A 12,863-nucleotide genomic window follows, 5' to 3' on the forward strand; every position below is an offset into this window, starting at 1 on the left:
ATGTCTGTGCTTCCCTGCATCTTCAGGCACCTAATTACTGGAGGTGGCTGGAAAACTTCTAGAAGTACTCTTTATGTGAGCAGATAAAAGTTAAAAAAGTAGATACTTTTCTCCCTGAGGTCCTAGCAATTTTGACGAAAATTCCAAGAATGCAAATTTACCCAAAGCTTTGAAGAAATGCTCAAAAAAGGATGTCGGCTGTTCTTTTAGTTCATACTGTGACAGGGTATCTCTGCTATGAAACAATGTAAAATAATATAGTATGAAATTTGACAGTTTTTCAAAACAAAGTATTCCAAAGCAAAGTACTTCTGGCTTTCTGTTTCACTGTAGATTTTTTTAATTTGCTTTTTTACTTCCATTCAGATGCTCTAAACAAACATTTCCAAGTGCCAGTTTCCCACAGAACCAGTGCTGAGTTTTGACCATCTCTGCTAGCTATTTTCGATTTCTAGTTTGCAGTTCCACAGCTGAGGAGAGTGTACCAGCCTTGCCCTGCAGATCCAGTACAGAATGAGAGATGGACGTGCTGCAGTCATGGAACAGGAGTTTATTTGCTGGACACCAATATTTGTAATATATGCCAATATATAAGACCAGGACAGCTGTGCTAGCACAAGAACTTCAGTAATGCACAACAGAAAACCTCAAAATCTTTAAGAACCTTTGAGGCTCATAGCTATAGATCTCAGACTTCACAGTATATCACAATTGGAGATGATGTGATGAATCTATGTATTCCTGTAAGAGCATCTCATTGACAGGAGTGGTACTTGGGATATCTCTAGGGAGAAGGACCTGTGAAGAACTGAGCTCGCATGTTATAAGTAGCACTACAGCTGTTTAATGAACTTAAGTTGGTTATTCTTAAAAGTACTTCAGAGTTTTTTAAGGCTCAACTAAATTTTACTAAATATAGCCTGCAGCCATAAATAAGTCTAATACACCATTAAAGATCCAAGGGTAGGTAAAGTAAAAAGCTATTGCTCTTAGGAAAAATGCCAAGAACCAGCTCCATTCAATTAGGTAATGAGATTTGATTTCCTATAATATTAAAATTGCTTAATTGCCCATGAAAATTGCCTGATGCAATATGAGTTAAATCTCCTTCTTGGAGCATTTGCAGGAAATCAGTTTGCTGTGATTTGCAAATTGACCATTTGTTAGCATGTGAAATCAATTTATTTTTATGAAACTGAAAATAAATTTGTAAATTTGTCTGGTAAGGAGAACCATCTTTGGCATCCAAAGCAAAGGAAAAGGTTAAAGGTTTGTGTCTTCCCCTTCAATGACTTGGAATCACCTTTGTCATTCTTGCTTAGGACTAAAGATGGTCCTGTCCTGCCTTTGGGACAGCCAACACTGTGTATTGAGAGTTGACTATTCTTTGCAAGATATTTTCAAGAAAGGAAAAGTTTCAGCTGGGTGTTTTCACAAAAAGAAAGAAAAAATGATCTAGTGGTTATGACATTACTTAGAATTTTTGCTCTGCAGCAGAATTCCTCTTCCCATGGACAAATCATTTGCTATTTTACTTCATTTTGTCCTTACAAAGTGCAAATAATCTCTAGCTCATATGATTACTCCCTAACCCACTTCTGACCAAATGAGCTGTGTTTGCTTGTACATTTTTTATATTAGGATAAATAGTTTTTTACTCAGTTTTGACAGAACCAGATTGGAGAGTGTCTCAGTGCTTTGTTGAATGAGGAATGACACATCTGCCTGTAAAGCTGCCTTCTGAGAGGTGCAGGGGAGCTCTGTGCTGGCTCATCACAAGTCTTTAGCCAGAGAAGAAAACTCAGCCACTTCTGACCACTCTCCTGTTGTGATGTGGTAGTCGAGTTCTTCCTCCAGGCACGAGGTGGTTCCCAATCTCTCTCTCCCAGCACAGTGGTTGATATAATCCACAGCCCTTTAGCAGAGTGTTCCTCCGCAGAGGATTTTGAGTGCCTTTTGCAGAGCTACAATAGTAGATACCAAGGACTTGAGACAATTCTTGGGTTAGATCTTTGCCTCCCGCTCATGTCTCACTACGATTGCAATGCAGTAAGTCTCCTTGCCTAGTGCTGCCCAAAAATGTACATGAGGAAAGATTGCCAGCCATAGCAAGGGGGAGAGAGAACAGAATTGCTGGCAGCTAGTAGGAACCATTTGTATTGTTTTTACTTGGAAAAACAAATGATGGTCTAAGTTAACCTCAGTTTGCCTTTCCATAGATCAAGCACAGTAAGATCTTATGATACAAGCAGGCATCCAAATGAAATAGCTCTAATCAGCCGTATAAGTGGCTTTCAGTTTTACTGTTTCCTGGAAAATGAAATTATAGCAATAATGGGACATCTTAGTGCAGGAGGTCCTTAAAGTAGCCAGGAAGTTTTTCTTAGCTTATTTGCAATGTTGTTTTTTATGGACAGATTCTAGCCTTGGGTGCATATTGCTGCAGAGCTTGAGATATCCATCAGGACAGTTCTTCAAGCGCAGACAAGACTGTTCCTCCTCCAGAGAGATACTAGTGGCAGAGAGCACCATGTGTGCTAGACTTAGACTACTCTCCTGTACAAATTGCTGTCCAGTGCCTTAATATTTCCATACTGAGATTTGCCAGAGTAAACCTTCATTTTTTGTTGTTTCCTGTCTGGACTGTGACACTTTAATTTAGCTCACTGGCACTTCCCAGGCTGCAAGCCAAAATATAGCCTGGTAATAAGAAAACATATGCACAGTATGTGAGGCACTCCAAGTTAATACAGTCCTCCGTTTATATTGTGTCCCTTGCGTAAACCTCTCAGAATTCTTGGAAAATTCGAATTATCGTTCAGATAAAGGAAGTGAAAGGTGAGATGTATGAACACCGTTGGAGGACGGCACTGTGGAAGAAAGCTGATGATTTTCCCAGCAGTGTGCCAAAACCCGCCTTCCTGGTGATAAGGGGAGGGTCCAAAGAAAAGACCCAGTCCACAGTCCTGCGGAGTAAAGAGATACTGGTGCTTAACTGAGCATGGATCTGCCACAGAAGAAGGTGATGCAATTACTGTCTTTCAAGCAGTACTTTGGCAAACAGTCAGGTGTGGTAAAGACTCCCACAGTGGCTGAATAGCCCAGTAACTAATCTTCCAAAGTGACCAGGATGTTGCTGGGAGATCAGGTTTGTACCTTGAGAGGGGAGAGCAGCAACAGAGATTTTATTATTTAAATACACCTAACAGGAACCAAACCAGTGGCACAGTCCTAAGCTCCTTGAAGCCAGTGGGCATCTTTCCATTGATTTGATGGATGTTGGATCAAGTCCAGGTGACTGCAAAGTGGCAGTGATGTGTTTAAGTAACCCCCACAGGAAAATGGCCTCTCAGCATTTCCTTCTCCTCTTTGCTTTTTGTGGGGCATAATGACATGGAAATCTTCCCAGCAGCATGGAGAGATCAAAGCTGCCGTGCCAGCCTGTGTGCTGAGCAGACCTCTCCTCGTGCACACGTCTTCCCACTGACAAGTCACCTTTGCAGAAGGAGACATCCCAGATGAGCCTACATCCTACACTGACAGGCTGAGTCTGTCAGTGCCAAAGGCAATTTGGCCTTTGACATCTATAAAAGCAAGATTTGGCTCTGTTTGCTGTTCTAAGCTATGCAGCTAGGTAAACAAATTGGATTAAGTCCCCGGTGATGTTCTGGAGATGGATCAAATGCTCGATCAACTACTGTGGTTGTGGAGCTACTGAGCTACTGCTGGGACACAGAAGCCCCCGTCAAGCGGCACTCTCGCACTGAAGTGGTCAGCACTGCCCCCGAGCAGGGGGGGTAAAACTGAGCGGACACCACTTTTCTCCCCAGTGTTTTTACTGAACAAATCATAGGCCCGAATGTGAATGGCTGTGGGCTATCGTGAAGGGGCCAGCCTTGAGGGACAAGGGAGGTGAACGAATGTGATCAGGAATAGTCTCAGATGAGAACTGAGGAGCAAAGAGGGGACAGAAGACATTGCAGCTAAAGTGTAGCTTTGAGACGCTGAGGATCCGGGACCTCAGTCCTGCCCAGGGAGCAAGGCTCACTAGCTGTGACCTCCGAAAGTCTTTGGACGCAACCAAGACCCCCCATGCCTGCATGCTTGAGCTGTGCTTCCTGCTTCAGCTTAATTAATTCTTCCCTTCTGTGGCAGTTGAGAGACTCATTTTGCTGCAAAAAGTGAGAAGGGGAAAAAAGTCTTGCTGCCTGTTTTCCATGTGACGCTCCTGAGATCTTAACAGTTGCTTCATCCACCATATGATGCCTCTGTCATATGCCTGTGTGTGTGGGAGACAGGGACAGCATACTGATCCCCCATAGTAGGCTTCCTCCATCTGGTTGCCTTTTCTGTTCTTGGTGAGTACTCATTTCCTTTGTGAGGGACTCCCCCTCCCTGAGCGCAGGCTATCTTCACCCTAGAGATGTTACTCCTTTATTTTGAAAACAAGAGAGGAGATGAGCTAGCAGTATAAATCTGCGCGGCTCACGCTTCCTCCCGTTGCTCTGCTTGCCCTGGCTCACTGCCTTGCCGTGGCTGAGCAGCAGCCTGCTATGTCCCAGCCAAATGTGTTGCGTTACTGCCTTAGCGATGGGGCTGGAGAGAGAAATACACTGGGTAATTGCAGCTTCCAAGACGAATAGTGTACAACGTGTGTTGAGAAGGTTTCACGCGGCTTAGGCCCAAGGCTGTAAGCTGGTTATTATAAGATAACCTGGCCTGATATTGCTTCCTTCTGCAGCCCAGCGTGACAAATGCGATCACTGGTAGTTAATGGGGAATGAGGCATTTGGCAATTTCAGTGTTTCTATATTTATCTCAGGTTTTCAGATGAGGGAAGCACTGAGGCAAACACAGACACTGAGTTTTCCAGCTGTGCTTGTTAACAAATAAGCAAATGCAGAAGCTGAAAATCTCCAAGTGCAGTGCACCAACATTTGCTTGCCAAATGCCATGTGCTCTGTGGCATAGCTCTTTCTGAAGAGGAATTTGTCCTGAAGTTTGTGTGTCACATTGAGCACCCCACCAGCAGCAAGGAACCATTTCTCAATGATGTTGGGCCAGGAAAACCTTCCATCATATTTTCTTGGGAGCTGGGTGAATTAGGACATTTAGGTATTGCCCCTTCTGTCGCTTATACCAGAGAGAATCGGAAACAACTCTGCTGGCTTTAGTGCTTGTGCTCATGTAAAGTAGAAATAGGCTCAGACAAGGCCTGCAAATCCTGTGTTTGACTTCAGAGTTTGGGTTGGTTAGGGGTAGGTTTCTGTCCTGCCGGACGGTTGACCAAGCCAAGCAATATTTTGCTTTCGGTTTCTTAGCAGCTCAGTGTATCCGTGCTGAGGGTCAGCACTACTGTAAAGGCACCTATGTAAGTGCCACAAGCAGAGCTTTGTTATGGTAATTTCCACTTCTTCCAGAGTTAGCTTTCAAAGCTGCATGTGCACAGATTAACTACAAACCTGTGTTTCTCCTGCCATTGTCCACGTAATCTATGGGAAGACAAACTCTCAGCCTGACTCTTTTGTTTCTGTTTGCCAGGCTGTGAAGAGTTACTAAAAGATGTCCTGTCTGCTGAAAACTCTGAGCCTCAACACTATGAGCCGCAGTATGTGGATTACTATTACCAGGTAAGAGATGCACTGATTCAGTCTCATGTTAGTGGGCTGAGAAAGCCTTGGGAATGGTGTATAGATGGGTTGGGTCCTTGTAAATACTCTGTTGTTTTACTTGGCCTGTTGACTCTTCATTCCTAGATTCATGACTGTTAGCAAGCCTTTTGTTCTGGTTTGAGTCATGTTTAACGTAGAAGTCATCTGGAGTGAGAGAATTTAGGGTTTGGTGAACGTTGTTCCTGCAAGCTTCAGTATTTGCTTGGCTGTGAAGGGAGCCATCATGTACAAGCTCACTGGCATGATTTGCACCTAATTACATCAGTAAAACTTTGTAGGTGAACAAGCTGTCAGAGATCTTCTGCAGATGGTAAACAGGCACTCACCAGCTTTTGGGAAGCGGAAACAACACTCCTTTGGTAACCTTGATGGTATTTTGGCTGTGGGTATGGCATATCCGTATTCAATTTTTCAAGCCATTAGAGGCCTGAGTCTCTATCCTTAGTTTGACAGTTACTGTGTAGTCTGAACAACAAGAGGGACAATGTTAGGTTTTGTTTAAGCATTTATCTGTTCTTCCTTCATTTTGCTTTTTAATCACCTTCACCCATGTAAATTCTTAAAATTAAGGCTACAGTTGGTATTGCACGTTCAGGTAAGGATTGCATAGAGATCAAATGCACTAACGTACCTGCTGAGTTGTTACATATTCTACCAAAAAAAAAAAACAACCCCGTCATTCATATTAGTTACAGTCTTGTAGCTTCTTCTGCCAAAAGCTGTCCTGCAGTGAGGCTAGTACCGAAGGAGCAAACAGGATGCCCGCACCTCTGCAGCAAGGCAGTGTCTCCCAAAGCAGCTCCCCCACGGTTCTTGTTCTGATGCTGGTAAGCAATATTTGTACAGATGCCATGGTGTTTGGGGACTGAGAGTGATATTGAAATCAATATGTAAAGCATTTTACCTTCCTAAGTGACAAAGTGCAAGAACAGTAGTCATGTATTGGGGAAAGATGTTTGAGAGCCTGCTGGGAGCTAATGCCATCTGTGCTCATTTAAAGGCACTTCTAGGGGAGGAAGACTGGGGTGTGAATGGAAGAAGTGGTTAGCTGGGAAAAAGCCTAGGCTGAGACAGTGCAAGGGAAAGGCAACCTGCAGGGAACCTGCTTGCAGTAATTTAATGCCTCAGCGCTGGAGATTTATAGCAGAAAGTGGCTTTAGATGTTATGAGCTGGTACAAACAAGGGGGCAGTGAGAGTAGCTGCAGCTCTGTAAGGCTAGGAGCTGAGCCTGGGGGAAGGGTTGTTAAAGAGCTGATAATCTGTATTCGAGTGACAGGGCTGTTATTTATTATGCTGCAGCAAATTTAGAGACCTGCAGTTCACCACCATGGCAGATCTGTTTTCAGGAACAGCTATGTGCTGAAGGTTTATTTAGTGCTCAGGTGTTTTTCATTTGTTATCTGTGTGCTGTCCTACCAGGCTGGTCTTACGTCCATCTGCATTTTGGAGAAAAGTTTTCCACCCAGCTTGTTACAAGTGGAGCCAAGACAGTGTTGTGAGGCAAGAGAAAACTATGTTTAACATCATCTGTGCTAGACTTGCTCTGACCATGGTTAGAGAACGTAGAAGGGGAAAATGACAGAGCGCTGTCTAAATCACGGCTTCTGTTCCAATGTTGGTACCTTCAGGGACGTTGAATTAGAAAGGTCATTTACCAGGATAAATTCAGAATAGACTTGAGTGTAAAAACTCTTGTCTTGTTGCAAGAAAAGAGTTCCTGCAAAATGGAAATCCTTACAACAGACCTCACAGACTGCTAAACAGGAGGGAGCAAGGGGTTTGCAGTGAGCGTAGGGTGCTCTGGTAGTCCCTCTCCCAGCAGAAAAGAGTAGGTTCAGCACAGCGCAGTCGCTGAGCTGCTCCAAGCCTCTCAGCAGGGAAAGCACAATGGGTCATTGCTGCTCTGACAACTTTAGCTTCATCCTTGGATGACAGAAACGAGTTTCAAAGTAGCCAGAGAGTGGATTTCTATGGAAGCCGGATGATTGGGAAGGATAGTCTTGGTATGATGAGGATTTTGGTGGGGAAGAGATTTAGGATTGTGGTCAGGTGATGAGCCTAAGCTCCATATGTACCTTGCTGGCATCATGGTTGTTGGACTATGGGCAGTGCTATAATTGTATGTTTGTGTTTGGGGCCTGAGGGTGGCTTTGGCCACAGTTCCCACAAGCAGGCCTGGTCTGCTTGAGAGCTGAAGCTTGCAGTTGGCTGAAGAGTAGAGCTATGGCTTCTTGGTAACAGTGGGCCCCATTTGGGGTTGAAGGTGGCCTCAAGCTGAGGCTAGGACTGGTAGAGTTTTGTCTGGGGATGGGGTTGGAGCTGGGGGGAGGCTTTTGCAGGTGCATTCAAGGAGCCTTTCCCCAGTATGTGTAGGGAAAGCAGCAATCACTCATCTCCACCAAGACCCTGGTTTCAAATTTTCCTTGCGTTTGTGCTTGAATAGCTGTGTCCAGTGCTTCGGCTTGGCTGCCGTAGCACGTAGTGAGAGGTGAATGCCAGAGAGCCTGTCCCTGGTCCACCCCATCCCCACCGTTTCATGGTGCTCCACAAAAAGGTTTCCACTGTTCATGCAGGAAGGGTAGAGACCCTTCCTTCACCTCAGTGTGGAGGATGTCTGCAGTGTGATGGAAGGAGCCCTCTGTGACTGCAAACAGGAGAGCAGAATTTGGTTATAAACTTTTTTAATAGGAAAGATTTGTTTGGATTTATTGGTTCTATATGCTTGATGAAAATGGCAGGCTGGTTTAGTACCTGGCAGGCTGACACTGCTATCACTCTGATGGCTTCTAAAACCTGATGGTTTTGTAACTGATGACATAGATATCTGCAATGCTGTTGCCTGGCAACGTTAATAGGTATCATAAACCAAACTCCCTGTTTTGCAACAGATGATAGAGGCTATAAAATGGAAAGCAAGCTCTCTGCAAATGCTACGTGCTTCCTCATTGCTATGTAGACAGTGCAGGCTGGTCCAGACGCTGTTAGAAGGCAGACAGCATGGTCGTCAGGGATTTTATTCTTCACCCTGGGTTTTCAGACCTGCTGCGACCCAAAGGCATGCTGCAAAAGGGTGCTTGAGGACTGAACCTGTGAGATGGCTGCAGACTGTACCACTCCTGCCACCTAGTAGCCAGAAGAGGCCTAGGATGGGAGCTGCACTTGCTGCTAATCCTGATGGCCACCAGCAGCTCTTCTGTTTGCACTCTGAATTTTTGCCTCTGGGAGAGGAAAGGGGCAGAGAGTGACCCTGTTCGGAAAGGCTTCATCTGGCAGGGCTGGGGTGGAAGCCTTGCTGGTCTCTCCTGGGTAGGACTCCTGATCTCCCCCAGCCACCCTGTATGGTCCTGCGTTTGCCCACTTGAACTGGGCTGATACGAGTTTGTGCAACCCCTGAGCAGAAGCGGGTGCTTCCCCGCCTGCCCACGGGGCAGAAGAGCTGTCCTGACCGGGAGAGGAAAGGACATGGTGCCTGGTGTTTTGTGGCCGTGCTCGTCCGCTGCCCAGCTCTGCCTTCCCGACAGAGGGTCAGCTCATCTGCAGTTTCCAGGTCTTTCAGGTGCAGTTTAGAGACTGTTCGCTAGATGTCAGTTAGAGACTGGGAAAAGGTTGTGAGCAGGCTCCACGCTTGCTTCAGAGATCCTCTGCTGTGGGGAGGAAGTTGGAGTTTTCAGTTTGATGAAATGAAGGAGAATTTCTGAGGCCCTGACGGATGTGAGGTTGTCACCGCTGAGGAGTCGTGTGCCCGGTTCCCAGGGGAGCACGTACGGAAAACGCGTGGCCTTGGGTTGCGTCTCCCAGGCGTCAGTGAGCGCAGATGCCTGGTGAGGCAGCCAAGTCTAGGGGCAGCTCCCAGGGGCACAGACGGCCGTTTCCCATGCAGTTTGACTTGCATCCCAGTGTACCCTCTGCATGCCTAATCCTCAGGCAAGGTCAGGGGAAGGAGGTAGCAGAAGGATACTTCAACTTTATGGCGCAGAAGAGACTTTAAAAGGGAATGCCTCTCTCTTATTCCACCCGCTTACACAAAGGCAGGTACTGAGGTGGTTCGTTGTTACGTTGGGTCTGTATTCACAGAGTGGTTTGAGAAAAAGGAAAGGAAAATGAGAATTACCCTTGTCACAAGTTATTGGTCCTTCCGGTGGGGGCTTTTGCTCCCCTCCCATGTGCCCCCTCCCTGCAGCGTGCCTCTCCAAAGCCCAGGCCGGGGCCTGAAGAGGTGGAGGCAATGCCAAGAAGTGGGACGAGGTAAAGGCAGGAGCCAAAATGAGGCACTGAACGGATCCAGCTGTTTGTGTATGTTGAGTCAGATGGGGGAAGAAGAAACTGCCAAGCCTTCAGCCTTTAATCACAACCAACTGGATGCAATTAATTTAAACTGATATTTAAAATCCCCAGATACCAAGGGCTTGGGGCATTTCATTTGACATTTTCTAAATGGTCTGCTTTTACTTTTTTTTTCCTTCCAGTGTAAACAAGAACAAAAACTGACAAGCTTTTAATGTCTAAAAAATCTGTCTGAAGAGGAGAAAAAAAATCAAATTGCCTCTGCAATTTCAAAATGCAAAGACCATTTCATAGGAGGTTTCCAATGGGCCTATAATGCGAGGCTGTGTCAGCGTGATATTTCAGGCAAAAGGGAAGCGCATCCTTTGGGCTCAGATCGGTTAAGCAGAGAGCAGCACTTGATTACTGCAGGACTCTCAGATCAGTGGGAAATCTCTCATTGACTTCCATCAGCACTGAATCGGGCTGCAAAGAGTATGTTATGTCGCACAGAGAAAGTTGGGCCAAAGACTTAAATAGTGCAGGGAAACAAGTCTCTTCTGGAGACAAGTCGGCCGTTGTAGAGCCTCTCAGCTTCAGGACTTGCAAATACATGTGCACCCTCTGTGTGTGAAGCAGGTCTGTTGATCTGGTTATGGTCGGTATTGTGCTCTAACTATACGAGACACTGCTTCAGTCAAGTGCTACTTATTAGCATAATTTCTGTCTCTTACGGCCTTTCAAAAGGTAATAGAAATGCTCTCAGTGTGCCGGAAGCCAGCTGATCGACCTTGGGGTCCTTTCCCAGTGTTTGCTGCTGCGGCTTCAGCTCTTGCCGTTTTGACTCGAGTCTGAAGGGAGCCAAAAGTCTCCTCCAGTCCAGTGCGGGGTCTGGTCTGCGGCAGGCATCTGGTAGCACTTCAGCGCCCCGGATGCCCTCTTGGAGATGCTCTCCAACAGAGGAACGTCTACAGCCGAAGTGTCTGTGTGAAAACCCAGGCTCAGATTCAGCCAGCTCGCACAGAGCGAAGTGCCTGGGTCTGGCGTGTCCGAGCGGCTGGCTCCGGGCCCTCCCGGGCACCTCGCCAGCTGGGAGCACTAGCCACCGGCTGAGGGGGAGTTAGGCTGGCTGCGTCTGCTCCTCCCTGGCCAAGATGCACATTCAGGCCAGAGAAGCCATGGCCTGGGTCCAGGGGCTCCTCCGTTCAGTGACCTAAGTCTGGGGAGAGGGGAACCAGCAACAGGAGCTGGATTTTTCACCTGTTAACCTAGCATATTTGGGTAGGTCAGCATTAAAGGGAGCTGAGTCTAGATCACCTGGATAGGTGATAGAAGAGGAGGTTGGATGAAAGATCTTAGAGCCACTCACCACTGACAGCACGAAGCAGGGTGTCCACCTGAGCAGCTGCTTCGGAAGAGACAGACGGTGTATTTTTATATATGAGTAATTGCCTTTTTGCTTGGAATCAGTGCCCAAATGCTGTACGTGCAAACCCTGTCTGTGGAAGAGCCTCTTGTAGGACACGATAATAGCAGGGTCTCTGTTTTAAACGAGGCTGGCTGTTTCCTGCTCCTTGCTGCTGCGTTGAGTTGCTGCTGTCCGTTTCTTTGCTGCTCTCATCTGTAAATGCGACAGTGGATCTGCCTTGTAACAAGGTACGGGATGATTGGGGCATGTCAACAAACGAACCGCCTTTTCAGTCCTGTGTGTGCTCGCCTGCCTGCCAAGTGATTAATTACACTGTACGAACAGTAGAAAAATTGTTGAAACATGACAAATGAATTTGTGTTTGCCTCCGGGATGGAGCTGTAACTACCAGCTGATTTGCTGCTTTGAAAATATTTTCAGCAGCAATTAGGAGCCCCCCCACTAGCTCTTGGAAAACTTTTTTTCCCACTAGTTGCTTGGTGGTATCTGCTAACACCTCTGTCAGAAAAGACAGGGTCCTTCCGCATGGGAAAGAGACTGCGGTCCAGATGCTTTTTCATTAGGCTGTAGAAAAATACAGCAGTTGGAGACACTGCTGGAGTAAGGAAAGGTTGAAGGGCCATTTGCATAGGTCTCCCTGTAGCAGCATGGGATTGCAGTTATTATCTCTGATTGTGCTGTCTCCTTGTATTTATTGAAAAGCAAAGCCCAGGAAAGTGTTGAATATTTTATTGGACTCAGACTTGCAGTTCTTTCCTTCCTGCTGTTCCCATCTTAAACAAAGCTCTCCTTTTCTTTCATTGAGGGCATCTCTTTCACCAGCCATGCCGATGGTTGCAGCAATGCTAATTCACTAGTGATTGCAGCAACCCCCTCCGGGCTGCATCAGTAGAGAGGAGCAAGCAGAGACATCAAGTCTTAGCTGAGCCCAGGAAAAAATTGCCCTACTGCTTCCAGTTTCCCATAAGTCTGTTCTGCCCAGTTTTGGGTGATGTTTGCCCACCATGTAGACGGTGATGGTCAAGGAATAGTACTAACCTGACACCATGAGTTAATCGAGATCTTTAGTAAAGAAAGCACCACACATCCTTCAGAGCTTGCTGTTGATGCATTTCTGTCTTCGGCGCAGACTTGGTGAGGCCAAGCCCCTAACAAAGTGCCTTCCCCCAGAGGGAGGAGTAGCCGTCAGTAAGGGATGCTTTGGGTCCGTGCACCCTTGCTGCATCACCGCTTTGCCTCCCGAAAGCCGAAGCGAAGGTTCAGTGAAGGATGTGAGATCTGAGGGGCATCTTTGAAGGATCTGTAATCTCTTTTGTATTTTCACCTTTTATTTGCTGTGTTTTGAAGCAGTGGCTCCACCTTGACCATTGAGCAGACAGCGTGGGCAGTGGGCAAAATGTTTGATCGCATTTATCAGGAGGGTTTTCTTGATTTTTTTTCCCCTAACATTAAACCCGGCTGTTGCCTACTGTTAATGTAAAATACATCTTTTCTTTTG

General features: G+C 46.3%; 1 protein-coding gene across 2 annotated transcripts in view; it reads left to right on the plus strand.

The window, feature by feature from the left end:
* Positions 1 to 12,863, plus strand: part of RAB11FIP4 (RAB11 family interacting protein 4) — a 120,336-nt gene that overhangs the window by 50,137 nt on the left and 57,336 nt on the right. For both annotated transcript variants that reach the window (XM_064522687.1, XM_064522688.1), the window contains exon 3: positions 5,542 to 5,630. In XM_064522687.1, the coding sequence (XP_064378757.1) occupies positions 5,542 to 5,630 (89 nt within the window). The remainder of the gene's footprint in view (positions 1 to 5,541; positions 5,631 to 12,863) is intronic.

This window comes from Dromaius novaehollandiae, chromosome 18, assembly GCF_036370855.1.
Source record: "Dromaius novaehollandiae isolate bDroNov1 chromosome 18, bDroNov1.hap1, whole genome shotgun sequence".
In the NCBI taxonomy this organism is placed as follows: Eukaryota; Metazoa; Chordata; class Aves; order Casuariiformes; family Dromaiidae; genus Dromaius; species Dromaius novaehollandiae.